This window comes from Colobus angolensis, unplaced genomic scaffold (assembly GCF_000951035.1).
Source record: "Colobus angolensis palliatus isolate OR3802 unplaced genomic scaffold, Cang.pa_1.0 Scaffold225, whole genome shotgun sequence".
Classification (NCBI taxonomy): Eukaryota; Metazoa; Chordata; class Mammalia; order Primates; family Cercopithecidae; genus Colobus; species Colobus angolensis.
Window position 1 is genome coordinate 5,611,646 of NW_012115433.1, and position 17,503 is coordinate 5,629,148.

The window sequence follows — 17,503 nt, forward strand, 5'->3', positions numbered from 1 at the left end:
TTAATGTTTCACTCTTTCCAAAGATGTATTTACATTTTGAATTTTCCAAGTTGATTGTTAATGTTCCTGTGTTTCGAAAATCACTTCTAAAATGTATTGAAGTCCCCATAAATAAAAAATAATTGTGCAATGCATTACCCCAGTTCACATACTTGGCTATTCAGGCAAGCCCAATCATGTTCAAGAAAGGCAAGTAGATTTCACCTACATTTTGCTGAGCAAATTGTTTGTTGGATGATTGTTATATAAATTAGGAGAGGATTTAAGAAAATCACTTTCCTGGAACATAGTGAGGATTTACTGGACAAAAATTAAAAGGATACTGTTTCTACACTTTAGAAACTCACTGTCTTGTGGACAAGTAAAGCAGAAAAATACTTAGGGATTTTTATATATTAATCAAGATGTCAGAGCTCAGAGTGTTTGGAAAAATAAATCTCCATGTTTTAAGAACTTGGTTTAGGACATTTGGAAATATATTAATAAATAGGTAAACATCTTAAATATACTATATTAAAGATGAATTTTAATATAGCAAGAATTATGCTAAACATATAAATTTGTATTATCTATGTTCTATATTTTGTAGTGACAATATCAACAAAATTTGTATTTATAAATGTTTTTCCATAGGAACCTGTTTGGAAATATTTAATACATAAATATGTCCATAAGTTACCATTAAAATGATATTATACATGTGCATTTATTAATAAGGCATGAAGTTCAGAACATTTGCTACGTGAATAAGAGGATTACTTCCTCCAGGACTTCCACTTCCCATTCTCTTAATTTTCTTCATACTGGTTGTTCTTTATGATAATCTGCATGTTATTCAGTTATTTTTTGTTTTGTCTGTGTCTGTACTGAGAGGTGAATGTCATGAAGACAAGGATGGCAGGTGTTCTTGTTCATTTCATTCACTACTTGACACTAAGCAACTGGAAGTGTACCTGGAAAATAGCAAATATTCATAAGATGTTTGCTGAATGAATGAATTATGAAAGTGGAACTCTGAAAAGCTGTATTCATATAGAAAATGTGTGTGTGTGCATGTGTGCACGCACAGAGATATGGTGTGCTAATTTTAGAAGGCTGTCTATCAAAATGCTAGCAATATTTTTCTCTGGATAGTAGTGGAATTTTAAAATATTCTTTAATTGGCTTTTTGGTAGTATATGTCATTTTAACAAAAAGGAGATAAAAATTAAGATTAAAATCCATAATATTTTAAGATTTAACATTGTGATTTTAAAGTATCAATTTCTTCATCCCTATTCATCCCAAACGTATTTTGAATGCCTATGTTGCTGCAGATGGGAAAATAATTGCTGTGCCTGATCATAAGTCAATTAATAGGTTACCAGGAAAGATAATAAAACATTGACTGGAGAACAAAGTCAAATTATAATGAAATCCGTCACAGTTGTGCATACACTAAGTCTATTCTAAAGACTAAGTATTGAAAATAAGTTCATTATTTCACACAAGAATAAAGAGAGAGAAATCATGGCCTTCTCTCTGTGCATCCATTGTTGAAGTGTATGCTTAATTACCACCTCTGGTACATCATAGTTTACATTACAGATATTATGATGTGGAAATGGGGGGCCACAGAGATGGGCTGAAAACAGACGCTTTGCAGACAAACAAATGCATTAGAGTTTTCGTAGCACCCCTTGGTTTTGTGATCTTTGCCAAATTACTTAAGTGGATTAGACCTACTTACCCTTCTGGGCTGTGGCCAGGATTGCCTGACCTTGTATGTGAAGCCCCCAGCACAGGTTCTCCCTGCTCAACAGGTGTGGATTTAACACCCTTTCCTAGGTAGAATCCCAGCTTGTGTCCCTTCAGAAGCCCCAGAACAACCACTTTCATATTCACTCCAGACTCCAGTTGAAAATGCAGTCATTTGCTTATTTCTTTTAACAGATAAACTAAAGATGTTGGGGCTCCTTGGAAACTTGAGCACCTTAGATGTCAGTACTTCTCGGATGCCTGCATCTTAACCAAAAGCTGTTTGATATCCACCTGCTCCTTTACAAAGTTCAGTCTCGTGAGTGGCTTATCATAACACCTTTTGTAACACATGTAGCAGGGACTGCCTTCTGCTATCCTTGAAAATCCTAGCAAAGGATCAATTCCTCTGTCTCTGTCTGTTCCTCTATCACTTTTTCTTACAAATAGGCAGCAAAAATAAGGAGAAAACCAAAATGGGTCTCATAACATCTGCATAAACTTCAACATGTGATATTTTTAAACTTAAAAAAATTGTAATGAAGGCACTCATAGAGCAAATGACACAAATGGAGACTAAAATGACTAAATGGAGAGTTTAAAGCAAATACTAGTGTACATGCCAACCAGATCAAGAAACAGAACTTTGTTAGTAGCCAAGAAACCCCAGTCCTAACACATTTCCTTCCCATTCACGCCAGAACCTCCCACTAAATGAACCGCTGTGCTGATTACAATGGAAGCCACTTTCTCACTCTTTATACACTAGTCACCTAAGTATGCATCTTTGAACAATATAGCTGAGTTTTGGCAATTTGAGGAATTTACAGAAATAAGCCTCGCATCATGCTTTCTTTTGTGTCTGGATTATTTTCTTCAACATAATGTTTTTGAGATTTGCCTGTGAGGTTGTACATAACCATCGTTCATGAATTTCTTTGACGGCTGCCTAGTGTTCAACTGTATACATCAATCACAACTTCTGCATTTGAGACTTATGTGAATAATGCTATAATGGCCATTCTTCTTGTGTAATGTACAGATATTTCTGTTGAGTTAATAACCAGGAGTAGAATTGATAGAGTCTACGTAAATTGTTAGCAGAATTGCTAGATTCCGGGTGTGTGTCTCCCAAAGTCATCCAGTGCACACATTCTCCAGTAGAGTGTGAGACTTCCATTGCTCCATATCCTTACCAACACTTGATATTATCAGTATTTTTATTTTTTTCTCCATTTTGTTGGAAATGAATTGATATCTCATTGTGCTTTTACTTCAGGTTTTCCTAAGTGCGAATGAGATTGAGCATTTTGTATAAGCCTATTGGCCATTTATACAGCTCCTTTTTATAAGCACCTGCTCAAGTATCTTGCCGTTTTTAAAACTGGATTGTCTGTCTTCTTCTTTTGGATTCTTTATGTATTCTGGATATGTACCCATTTGACAGTTATGTGTGTGACAAGTATCTTCTAATCAATTCCTTGGTTTTTGATTCTCTGATAATTCTTTCCTAATATACAAAAATTTACATTCGTATTTCAGCTTATTTTCTCTTACAGTAATGTTTTGTGTCTTATTTTTCCCTACTTTGAAATCACTGACCTACTAATTAACATATTTTCTTCAAAAAGCTTTAATTACTGGAACTTTTACCTGAATATTAAGGATCCACCCGATTCCTAAGACTGAAAATGTGTCACCATTTTGGAGAAGAGTAACATGCTTTAAAGATCAAAAGTCCTGTTGAGTGGGCATTGTAGCAGTTTTTTAAAATAGGTGTAGTCTTTTTTTACATTAAGAAAAAAAGACTACACCTACCACTGATTTGGGGATATCATGGCAGGAAAAGATCAATTTTCACTTTGTTTTCAAAATATTTATCCAACTATCCCAGAGCTATTTATTAAAAAGTCTTTTGCCTTTGCTTTGAAGTGTTCCCTTTGTCATAAATCAGATATCCATGTATGTGTTTACTGAAGGTTCTGTTCCACCGATCTATTTGTATTTGTCTGATTCTGCAGTGTCTTAATTACTGTATCTTCTAATTGGTCTTGGTATTCTATATAGCAATTCTTCCCATCTTGTTACTCAATCTTATTTGAATCCTTTGAATTTTCTGGTTTGTAACCAAATATATAATCAGTTTCTCTCATGTTCCGTGTGAGCTTGAAAATAATTTATATTATACAATCATTGGATACTGCGTTCTGCAGAGACCTATTTAATCAATTTGATAAAATTTTTGCTCAGATACTGTGTATCTTTCCTGATTTGTGTATGATCATTCTAGCAGATACTGACATTTTACACAAACAAAGAAAACACGTTATCTTGGCCTTGTCGGTTTTTGTCAATTCTGATTTACAATTCTGAGGCTACATTCATGAATGCATATAAATTCAGAGGAGTTTACACATCCTGTTGAATTAACCTCTGATCATTCCAAAGTGTCTCCATCTCTAATAATACATTTTGCCTTAAAGTAGACTTTGATATTAATATAGTTACATCAGTTCCTTTTTGTTAAGTTCTATTGTGTTCTCTCACTGCTTAGAGCTTTTAATGGCATCAGAGTAAAAGCCAAGATCCCTTCCAGACCTGATTGTCCCCGTCTCTCTGAACTCCAGCCACCTTGTTCTGATTCCCTGCCCTCCACACTGGCCCCTTGCAGCTCTTGAAGCAGTTCAGAAGCTCCCACATCAGGGTATTTGCGTGTGCAATTCTTTCTGACCGAAAGGCTCTTTCCTCAGATGTCTGCATCACTCATTCTTCCATGTTCTCTAATGCTGCCCCTAAAAGTCTCCTTGGGGGCTGAGCCTTTCCTCACCACACCCAATGTTCCCTTCTGCATCCATGTGCATAATTCTCTCCATAGCACGTAGCAAAACAAAAACAAAAAACTATTTACAAATGTGCTTATTTATTTGCTGTCCACCCATCTACCATATTGAAATGGTAGTTTCATGCAGCTGGAACTTTGTTTTCATCTGGGCAGAAACTTGGTTTTTGTTATTATTTTATTTGTTTAAATTCTTTTTTATTACTCTATCCAGATAATGTAGAATTGTCAAGTACTTTTTGAATAAATGAATGAATGAATAAGAGGGATTGTAACATTATATTTATCTGTGTATCCATCTATGGATCTATCCATCTGTTTAACAGCCATTAAATATAAGCTAGTATTAAGATAGAGCAAAACTCATTTTTCTTTTGAAAAGATAGCTACACTCATCAGTGCATTAAAGTTAATCCTGTGCATTGACTACTTTTTTACACAAACCAAGTGTGTCTTTCAATAGTACTACACACATTTTGTCAAAGGGCAAACACTTAAGACCAAGTAGCTGGAATTACTCATAACGTAAACCTGCAAATAACTCTTCTGGATGGGCTTTGCTTATTTGTTTATTTGTTGTCTTGATGTGTTCGTCTGATACACAGTTATAAGTTAATAATTAAATCTTATTCCCCAAGATGTCATTCATATGGTATCTTGCTTTCAGAAGGGAACACAAACTTAGCCACTCCAGCTATGACACTTCCTTCTATAATTTTTTAAATCTCAAGGAACAAACTTTCTAACACCCCCTTTAGAGCAGTGGACTCTCAGGTTTGACAACTTCTGTAATTGAAAATTCTTCCGAGTTTCTAACCAAAAATCCCACTTGAAGTGCAGGGTTCATAAGGTCAACAGTTTGTGATAAAACAGGCCCATTAAATTCAACTTCTGGTTAAGGCAGAGCTTGTGAATGAGTCCTAGCTAAATAACGTAATTATGGCTATGAACTGAAGCCAAGAAATCTGCCACCCACTTCACAGTGAGTCTTAAACGGAAACAGGATATCCTTTGTGTAAAATCACCTTGAAAAGGAGAAAGAACTAAGGAAAAGAGAGTTGCTATGCGGTGAAATGGTTTGCATCAAGCGGAAGGGGATTCAGAAGGTATTTAATCATGGCATGCTGGCTGGCTGGTTAACACAGTGGAAAGCTAAAGGTGTGGACCAGCTGTGATCCTGGGAATTCCTGGAGTCCTAGCAACAACATGGAATTTTCTATATGAGAATCGGAGGGGCACCTAGGAGCCTGTTATGATGAAATAACTGGCATGTTTAGGAGATAGTTTTGAATGAGAAAGTGAAATCAGTTAATCCCCCAGGATAAAGTGGTACAGCATCCTGAAATGATGGGGAAGGCAGGGATGTCATCTGCTGTAAGACAGACACTGGGAAGGTACGTTTTCTTGTAAGCAGTAGGTTCTGTTGTTAACCAGCTAAATGGTCTCTGTACCTTGAGGTGCCCTTGAAGAGCCAGGTAATACCTGAAGAGACTACCCCATCTCCTCCCACCTACTGCTAATGGAGGTCATTAATTTATGTCCCATTCTCATGGGATGCAAATAAAAATAAGGTACCGCATTTCATTTATGTGGTGCTCTTTCATGTACTCAAAGAATTTGTATCTTTCATTTACAAGCAAAATAAAACCTATTCCTTTATTATTCTTTTTTCTCCAAGGAGTGATTTCCTGGTCTCAGGCAGTCATTTCTGCTGTTCAGTCCTGGAATGTCTCCAGCACTCTCACATAAGGCATCAGTTATGGGGCCTAAAGCAGATCCTAATGCACTAATAAAATCTGGTTTGATGAAGAGTACAAAAAGGTGATCTCCTTGTACTTCTGCTTATTTTATACTTCTGGTACGGAGGCGGCTTTTAGTGTGCTGACTCATGCTTAATTTGATTTTACATTGACACAGAATGACACTTGCAAATTCTCCACACCAGTGCCCTTTTTATTATTTTACTCCATTAAAAAGCAAAATACTTTGAAAAACTGTGTCCAAAGAGGGGTAGAAGATGGAACTCTGCATTTATTAAATTTTTTTTTTTTTTTGCTACTTTAAGTTTAAATTCAGCCAGAATCTGATCAAAATGTAACTAGTCCATAGCCATGGTGAATTCGTATTCCCTAATAAAGTGTACGCTCTCATTATTTGATTATGAGATTTTTATTAGACTTTTAAAACATCAAACGTAACTTAATTTAAGACAAACAGAAATGAAGAACATTGTACAACATACCTAACCATTAGACTTCCAAACTGTTTAGGTCACGAAAAACAAAGTGTCACATATCAGAGGAGACTAAGGAGACAGAACAACTACATGCAACTTGGTATCCTGTGTTAGATCTTGAAACAGAACAGGACGAGAAAAATCTGGCAAAATCTGAGCAGAATCTTTAGTTAATAGTATTTGACCAATATTAGTGCATTCGTTTTGAAAATTTACCATTGCTATATATGATGCTAATATTAGAGGAAGCTGTATGGAGTATACAGGAACTCCACCATTTTGACAACTGTTTATAAACCTAAACTTATTACAAGATAAAAAATAATAATAACTTAAGGACCTCAACTTGGTAAATGGTTTTACTCCATAGAATCTATAAAAATCAGTCTTATCTCTGCGTGGTTGCCTTTCTTAATGTAATAGCAAAGAGATAAGACATTGTCAAAAATATTAAATCTATTTCCTCCTTATTATCTATTAGGTTTATTTTAAAACAATATTGAGTCCCTAAATAGAAATACTTATGCCTTCTGGCTCACGTTTAGCTCACTGTTTAATAGAAAACAACTACGGTAACATCAGATGGGGAATTAGTCAGCGAGTAAGTGTATTTACATATTTCCACAAATATTATAAGGTTTCGTTTAACATCGAGATTGTTCCCAAGCTATGAGTCACAAAGTGACCAAGAGTACAGGGGAAGGCATTGCTCTGTACAAAAAGACAACAACTATATTACTAGGGATTTGAGTCTCAATTTTACTTCTCAATTAAGACTCCAAATCCATTAATGAATAGCTAAAAGACCAAATATCGAAAATCTCTATACATCCCACTTTGCAGATAATACTCATTTTCTGTTAGCAGTCTCTCAAATCGTAGATTCATGTAACTGTTTTTTTACTTTCCCAATATTATTACTCTGACAACTACCACAACCAGCACTATCCTACCATCACTGCTAGTTTGTGTATATTGACTACCTTCTATGCACTGCGGCATGAGCTTTATATACTTAATTTTTTTAACACTTAACACTTAATTGTCTTCAAGCTAATTTAAGGACACAAGCTCAGAGGGATAAATGCCTTGCCCAAAGTTATGTGGCTCCAGCAAGGGGCTGAGCTGGAATTCCAAGTCCAGTATTCGTAGTTTCACTATCTGTACTTGGGAGATCATTAACATGCTTTATATTTTTTTAAAAAAATTATATGGTGCTCTAATTTTTCTGGTTGCAAAATATTTACATCTGAATATTCTGAAGCTGAATATTTATTAGAATTGTATATCATTAGGAAAAAAAGCGTCCCTTCGTATGGCTTTGTCTTGTGCAGAAAATTGTACCTACTCTATAAGAAAAAGGAGCTTGAGAAATGGCTGAGCCTTGTGGAGAGTATTCTGTGTATTAGAACATAAGCCCATCTTGGTAAATCCTCCCTCTGTTTCATGAGGTACTCTTCTTTGTTAGCTAAGACATTAAGTAATTTGTGTAAGGTTGCACAGCTAGTAAGTGGCATAGCCATAATGTCAACCTATGTCTATCTGATTCGAGAGTTCTATTAAGTTTCCACTATACCAAACTGTCTCTTCTTTGATGTTTGCATTTCCAAAATCTGTTACCACTTGAAATGTAATTACTTCATTTAAGTTCAAAAGCCGAATTCTACAGCACTAAATAAATCTATGTAGAATTAAGTTAATTAAAGCTAAATAAACCATATGCTGATCATATTCTAATCATCTATTTTTTTAAATACATTTCACTCTGGGGGTGAGGCTCAGTGAGGGGCCAAATAAGCACATAACTACAATATTATGTGTGAAATACAGGAGCTGTATGTAGAAAGAACACCAGGCGCTCTAAAGGAGTAATTTAGTTCATAATTTTCAGGTGCATGGTTAGGAGGCGTTTGATCCAGGCAGAGGAGAGGCATGTTCATGTGTGCAGGAAGTTCAGGATTATCCTGCACATGCTTTTCAAGGCTCCTGAAGAGGATGTAAGAAAGAATAAAATCAAAGTATGTGTGTGCTTGGTTGTTCTACTTTTATAATGAGAGGCCTTCATGTGATAGTTGCAAGAATGCCTTTTAACATGGAAAAGACTCTTCTAGTGAATAATAAGCGATGCACACTTCAAAGGAATTATATATCTGGACTATATTTGTAAAAAAAAAAAAAAACAAACATAATGTGACAACTTTGCAATTTAAATGAAGACATAGAAGAGAAATATTGTGATCTAGATTTCAGAAGTTTCCTTCTATCGATTTTCTTATGGGCGTAAAGAAATTATCCACCAGCAAAGAATACCCTAAACTTTGAAATTTAAAAGTTGTGGCCAATTTGCATTTTTAGACTTCTTCAATTACTGGAAAAAAAGATTTATTTTATTACCTTGTCTTCAAACATACCTGTTGAGGGAGTGTGATATGGTGGAAAATAGATAATGAACAATCTACAGGTCCAATAGTAATCAGTCCTATAAAATAAAGGCAAGGTTCAGAAATTATGATTTGTGTTAGTATAATTAGTCGTCTTGTTTTTTTTAAATCAAAGCTTAAGATTCAGACTGTGTGTGTTCAAATCCTGACATTGGCACAAACTTTATCCTGAAATGAAAGTAATGCCTATTTTATCTTTATCTCATTTCATTATGAGGATTAAATATGTATATAAAATTTAATTTATTGCACATAAGCATTTTGTAAATATTCCCTATTACAAAAGTTAAAAAGTGTGAGACAGATGTGCTCATAATAAAAATATATTTCTTGTTGCTTTCACATTAATGAACTTCCATTTTTAAAAATCTAAAGTTCTACAACATAAGTAAAATTTCAAATGTGATTTTTTTTAAAGATAGAAAATTTAATATTATGTAAGTGCTTCACTTAACTTTATTAACCTGCCATTGCACTAGCATGGAAGATGGAGACATTGTCTGTCACTAGGATGGTGATAAGTAATTTATATGATATTGATATCCAGATGATTTCGTTATATTAAAGACTACTAAAGCCAGCCAGCACAGTGAAAACCTCAAAACAAAATCTTTTCAGAAAAAAATATTTTATATGAAATACCATATTTAAAAAAAACTGTAATCTTAATTAAGAACATGCTCGTCAATCAAAAACAGTTCCTCTCTGTGAAGTACACTTAAAAAATTGATGAATTGAATAAATAAACTCCTGATGTCATAAACTCATGTAAAAATATGAATAATAGGATTCTTTTATTTGCTTTCAGATTTTCAGACGATGCTGGTTGGTTTTCAAGAAGGCTTCTAGCAAAGGGCCCAGAAGGCTAGAAAAATTTCCAGATGAAAAGGCAGCTTATTTCAGAAACTTTCATAAGGTAAGTCACAGTTATGGGAGTCCCTGGGGAATAACTGGGCCCTTGAGGACTTGTGGAGATATTTCTTTGATAGATGAAGTCTGCAGTGGCAAAAATTAATGGCTTGGGAAAAATGCCCTTTTCTGATTAGAATGCAAAAGTTATTTTTCTCCTTTATTTTAATTATCTGTTGTAAATGCCAGTGGTACCTCTGCAAAATCAAAGACTCATTTTTATTGCTACTTTGCAAAATGAGATGACTCATAACTCAACCAAATCATTTTCTAAGGTGCTGAATAGGTATTTTCTCTCTATTCAGGTTCATTATGCATTTGTTACTTGATGTAAACTGTGAACAATATTTACTAGATAAAATTTAGGGGGCTGCCTTTAACAGTGCTAATGATATTGTTAACGTATATTGCATTTCCTGTTTTGTAAACTCCTTAACAAGAAAAGGATCATCAAATATGCCGATGTGTAGACATAAGGCATAAACAGTAGGAATAAAGTATCAATTTCCTAAGAATTAAAAGAATGTAAAGCATAACCCCGAAATGATGCTAAGTATATCTTTCATGATAACATCAAAACACAGCTAGGTATTTTATAGTGATGCAAAGGATTCGTGATCAAAACTCAGAGTTGTAGAACAGTGTTGCTTACTGGTAGAATGCTCGGTAAAGATTTTAATTTCTCACTGATCATACATGGAGTAAGTTTTCCTCGATAATGTAATGAATTTGTGGAATTGTATTTTATGTAATATATTGTTCTAATTTCTTTTTGAAAAATATATTATTTGATGATAACTAGTATTTATTACTATCAGTTATGAATATTAACTAGTAACCATTTAAAATCTGAGTTTGTAAAACTGTCTAGGAACCATTCTCTCTCTCTCTATATATATATGTATATATATACACACACATATATAATTTTAAAAATATTTTAAATATAAATAGACATTGGTCTTGCTATGTTGCTGGTCTCAAACTCTTGATCTCAAACTATCCTCCTGCCTTGATTTCCCAAAGTGCTGGGATTACAGACATGAGCTACCATACCCATTGAAGTATTCCATATATTAATATAGATTTACTGCCAGAGAATACAAGTTAAAGCTTCTGTCCCATCACTTACTAGCTCATGGATGTTTGGTTTACTCATGACTAGATGAATTTTAAAATTGTTATATATCTCTAAAGATTATGTGATACATGCTGTCATAAAACAGCCAGTATAATACTTCTCAATCTAATTATATGCAATTATTTGAATTCTAAAGTCTTAGTGGTATGTTTGTGTTGTAACTATGATTATGACTTTGGCAATAGTGTTAAACCTAACTTAATGAGGAACTGCCAGTTGTAAAAATGTGAGCCCATGATATTTAGTTTGTGAGTAAAATTTTGATGGGCTGAGCATATTCTATCTTCTTTGGATGCCTGGTCAGAGTTCCTGCCTGCTGGTTAGTGACATATACTAGTTGGAGCTCTCTAGCCAGTACAGCTTGCTTTATTTTTACTTACAAATGAAACAGGAAAAATTGTCAAGAAGCGTTATTATCTTATCTCTGGACTCAGCTATCTTTTATCTGAAAAAAATAGACACACTCTAGTACTCTATCCTCACTATAAGGATTAGTAATTTGGACACAGATGGGCATGGCGTGTCTGCTCTATGCTAGGCATTCCACTCCTGGTTGGGGATTCAAAGATGCATGAGACACAGTCTTGCCCCAAAAAAGCTTGCATTCTAGTGGAAAAGACACAAATACACCAATAACTTCAATTCAATATAGCAGGTACAGATGGAGAAGTATTCACAGATTGCTGAAGAAAGAGCAGTTTACCTAATTTGGAACTCAGGTAAAACTTCTCTGCAAAGATGATATTTGAATGGCCAAACCAGTGGTGGTAATGTGTCAGCCAAGTGAAGAAAAAGGGTCATCTCTAGGAGGCATGTGAAACAGCCCTTCCTCCTTATTTTATATTCTCTTGTTTTTTGCTACCTTGCCCACTCCTTACCCTACAGAGGCAATCATGGGCACTCCACGGCAGTGCTCAGAGCTAAAGAAAACGGTAACTCCTATTTATCTTACAGACTGCCTCATTAAAAATCATTTGGCTTCCACTGTGAGCTGTGAATTTCAAGGCAAACTTCATTCCTTGAGTTATTCTGTGAATTGTCAAAACATGGCCTATCCGTTAGTCTGGTATGGAACTCCAACTCATTATCATCATCAGACGTGTTTACGGAGCCCTTACCATGAATGTGGCACTGGGCCATGTACTGGGGATGCAGTATTGGAAAGATGGTGCTCTAGTCTATCATTGATCTTCACTTCTTACTAACATAAAACAATGTAAATATGTAATAAATGCATCTTTTTAAAAAAAAATAGGATAATGTAATACAGAATTAATGGATAACAGCTATAGATATGAGTAGGCTAAGACTCAACTGAAAAAATAAGTCAGTCCTTAACAAATTCAGTGATATAAAGAAAGATAATTCCAAGAAGAAAGAAAAAAATTTAAAAACCATTACCAATAAAAATGAGATAGAAACAATTCAGTGTGATCAAGGATCTGAAAGAGATCTGTTGTGACTGGAGTGTAGGAAAAGAGGTCATAAAAACTAAATTAAACTATAAGTGATGAGAGTCAATGACAGGGTTTTAAGCACGGGTCTGGCATTATAGTCTTAAAATACCACTTTGTTTTCATTTCCTGTACACAACAGTGGTGCTCTGACAGTATAATTCTCCCACAGATGACATATAGAAACTCTGGATGTCATGTTCAAGCCCCAGCTGAGATTCGAGGGGACTGAGTGGTTGGGGTTAGGGAGCTGGAAGAACACTCAAGAAATGACAGGTAGATGACACATGGCTTTATTCAGCAGCTCTCTCACACTGTCTGTCTCATCAGCAGTTTACTTACACTGTCCACCTTTATCTCGGCTGCTTGCTCCAGCTGTGACCTTCTCAGCAGCCTCTGTGGCTCCTACCGCTCCCACTCACAGCTGCATGGCTGGCTCTCCCTTTCAGGGTCAGCAGCGTAACTCTCTCCCTCTCAGCCCAAGCTGGTTTCTGGCTCCCTGCTGCCTGCCTTCAGACAACCAGCTCTCCCTTACAGAGTCAGCAGCTTCACTGTCTGCCTGGGTACAAGCCCGACCTGTGTCCTGACTCCCCAGTGATCGACTGCAAAACGAACATATTTTGCAAAGACTACTCTGGCTCTCTTTCTTCCTCTGGGCATGCCATATGCACAGTGTCAGCAGGGAAGTTATACCTTTTGCAAACAATAATGGCTCCGAGCCAGGTGATGAACCTTCCCATGTTATGGCTACATAGCTGTGTTTACATAATGCATGGAATTGTGCACCTGCACTCCAATCCTGCTGAGTTATGCAGGCTGTTTACCTCGGCCTGTTCTTGACCAAACCACATCCATTTATCTAACACTGGACAAAATACAAGAACAAACAAGTCCCTGGGTCCCTGAAAGAAGCAAGTCATTTGTGGGGGAAAGTCAGGTCTGGAAACAAGTGAATGACAGCTTCTCCCTTTCTCTGGGTGCAGCTTTAGGCTAGGGGCAGATGTAGTCACACCAAAGCAATATTGGCCATGGCAATAGGATGACTAAAACCAGCAGTTCCCAGCAACCAGGGCATGAACCAGTGCTGGTCTGTGGCCTGTTAGAAACCAGGCTGCATAGCAGGAGGTGAGCAGCAGCAGACAAGGGAGCAAAGCTTCATCTGTGTTTATTTACAGTTGTTCCCCATGGCTGGCATTACTACCTGAGCCCCACCTCCTGTCAGATCAGTGGTGGCATTCGATTCTCATAGGAGCATGAACCCTATTGTGAACTACACATGAAAGGGATCCAGGCTGTGGGCTCCTTAGGAGACTCTAATGCCTGATGATGTGTCACTGTCTCCCATCACCCCCGGATGGGACCATCTAGTTGCTGTAAAACAACCTCAGGGCTCCCACTGATTCTACATTATGGTGAGTTGTATAATTATTTCATTATGTACTACAATGTAATAATAGTAGAAATAAAGTGCACAATAAATGTAATATGCTTGAATCATCCCTAAACTGTCTCCCAGCCCCCACCAACTCCCTGGTCCATGGAAAAATTGTCTTCCATGGAACCTGTCCCTGGTGCCAAACAGGTTGGGAACCACTGACTAAAACAACCACAGAAAGACTTGGCATCATCGTTCAGAAACCAGGAGAAACCTAGGCTGCCAGAAAGGGAGGAAGAAACTCCAACAAAGAGAATGCTAGAGAAGGGGAGCTCATAAATATGTACATAAACTCAGAATGAGAGTGTGGCTGACCCTCGAACCAGCTATGAAGTGGCAGACTGAAAGCAACTCACAACTAAAGCTTAAGCATCTGACTGAAGTTTGAGCCACACCCCACCACAGGTGTAGCATTTGGCAATTCAGTCTAAGCAGGGGAATTGCTTGCTGAAACAAAACAGTAACCATCTCGGAGAAATGTAACAGAATCCAGAGGCTATGCATGACAATTACAATGTCTAATATAAAATCCAAATTTCCTCAAGATAAAAAATACTATGAAAATGGAGTCCAATGTAAAAGGAAATCAGCAAATGTTCAACCTGATATGATTCAGATTCTGAATTATTAGAATGGGATTTAAAAACAGCTATTATGCCTATGCTTGATGAAGTGAATGAAAATATTACTCCTTTAATTTAAAAAAAAAAGTATTTTTGACAGAAAAGCAAAAAAATTTTTTAAGAAATCCAAATATAAATAGTTCTACCATAAAGGCACAACCACACGTATGTACATCACAACACTATTCACAATACCAAAGATGTGGAACCAACCTAAGCAAATGTCATACATATACACCATATGGTACGTATGGGTACTATGTGGCCATGAAAAAAGAACAAGATCATATATAACATGGATGGAACTGGAGTCCATTATCCTTAGCAAACTAATGCGGGAACAGAAAACCACATACCACCTGTTCTCACTTACAAGTGAGAGCTAAATAATGAGAACATATGGACAGAATATGATACATACAGTATCAAATACTGTATTAAATCAGATGAAATAGACTTCCAGACAAAGAGTAACAAAGATAAACAGGTTATTTCATGACAACAGTATCAATTCATCAGGACAAATAAAAATCACAAATTTTATGGAACTAATTACAAAACTTAAAAATACATGAAGCAAATTTGACAGATTTAAAGGGAGAAAAGAAACAATTTCACAACTATATTGAAGATTTTAACCCCCTCCCTTTCTCACCAAATGATAGACTAGCTAGAAAAAATATATGTATCAGCAAGGATATGAGATCAGACTTAACACAATCAACCACTTTGACTTGATACTTTTATACCAATACACAAAACAACTATAGAATACAGGTTACTTTCAAGTGCACATGTTATGGTCAACAAAGTAGACCACATTCAAGAATATTAACAAGTCCTAATAAACTGAAAAGTATTGTGTTCTTTGACCATAGATGTTTTAAATGAGAAATCAATAACAATGTATTATCTAGAAAGCTCTAAATATTTGAAAATTAGTATGCCAAGGAGCAATATGGGAAAGGGCTAAGTAGATATCACAAAGGCAAATATTCTAAACTGAAAGATAACAAAAGTAGATTGCAATAAGCCTAACTTCACTGTTTTTGAGTAAAAGGATGAATTTTGGATATGGTGTGTAAGTTGGACTTACTTATGAATTAAGTGTCTGGTGTGAATGACAGGTAGAACTCATTCATGATCCTGGGGTTTGGGCTTAAGCAACAATGTCAAGGATGATGCAGTTCATGGAGATGAGGAAGCCTAGAAGATCTGGCTTTGGGTAAAAATCATGAGCTTTTACTTTATATATGTTAAATTTCAAATGTCCATTAGGCATTCAAACTGAAATGTCAAGTAGTGAATTAGGTAAGTAGTTATGGGCTGAAGTGAGGGAAATGTCACTGCTAAAGTTGTTCCTTTGGTTATCTTTGGCATATTGATAGTACCTTATGCTATAGTTCTGGATAAAATGTCCTTGGAAAAGACAGAGAAGAAAAAGAAGAATTAGCAATCCAACGTTTGGAAGACTAGTGAAGGAAAAAGGGACAGAATAGAAGTCTAGGAAAAAAAAATCAGTAAAACTTGAAAAATAACATTAAGAGTAGATCATTGGAAACCAAGAGAAAACTACTTATAAAGATGAGCAAATGGTATTATGGGTAACACCAACAAGAGATTAAGTAATATGAAAGAAAAGAGACCATTGTATTTACTACATGGAGGTCCTTGATGACTTTGACAAAAGCTGTTTCATTCAAATATGGGGACTAAGTTTACTTGAAGGAGCCTATGAGAGAATGACGGATGAGAAAGAGTCAGCTACTTAGCAAACGTTTTCAAGAAGTTTTGAGCCACAACATATAGCAGGTGTGTTTTCAAATATGACATATATGTTACCTCCAGGTAACACACCTGTAGGCCTATGGGAATGATCTAGTAAGCAGGAAATGTGATGAGGAGAAAGTTTATGTGCATAATTATAGGGTTTTGTCTTTGACAGAACCTGGGATACTTCATTAATTCTACCAAAAAACCTGGAAGAGAATATGAGTATTGATATAAGTAGGTTGGATAAAAATTAATATTGGAAAACTGTGATCAATATTTCAGAAACACACACACTCTGTGTGTGATTTTTCCCTCCAATGTGTGAAAATGAAGTGGTAAAACAGCATGAAGAGCACAATGAGAACAGGAACAGTTAAGGGAATCATCTTGTAATTAAGAACTACAGACTTTTTAAATTGAAGCTCCCTGAAGCTCTTTTGTAACTATCTGCAGTAGATATGACAGCTAAAATTTACCTTCTTTGGCAATGCTATGAAGGTGAAAGTTTTTATTATTACAACTTTCCTTTCATAACATTGGAAAGGCTAATTCACTTTCCCAGTGACTTAAGTTTCCCTTCAGGAATTTTATTTTATTTTTTTCTGTGATGGATCGTGAACCAAAACAGCGAAGTTCAACCAATCTTGACATGGAAAAATAACATAGGCATGATTCATCAGTAGCAAAAATTCTAAGATTTTTTTTTTTGGAGTATATACAAGACCTCTTTTCTGATTTTGATTTTATTTTAGTAAATATTACCTAAGACTTGTGTCTTTGTCTCAACCTTACTATGTCTCTTCTTTCCAGTATCTTAACTAGTCAATGATTATAATTTCTGTTTCTCTTTTTCCCTTAGGCTGTACATCTGGTTTTCCTCAAATTCTCTTTCCCTATTCTGTTATTCTATAACGC

General features: G+C 35.7%; 1 protein-coding gene across 1 annotated transcript in view; it reads left to right on the forward strand.

Annotated features, from left to right (window-relative positions):
- The window catches only part of DOK6 (docking protein 6), a 424,659-nt gene that overhangs the window by 140,935 nt on the left and 266,221 nt on the right, over positions 1-17,503 (forward strand). Inside the window, exon 2 of the mRNA XM_011944081.1 lies at positions 10,062-10,169. Coding sequence (XP_011799471.1) covers positions 10,062-10,169 — 108 coding nt within the window. The remainder of the gene's footprint in view (positions 1-10,061; positions 10,170-17,503) is intronic.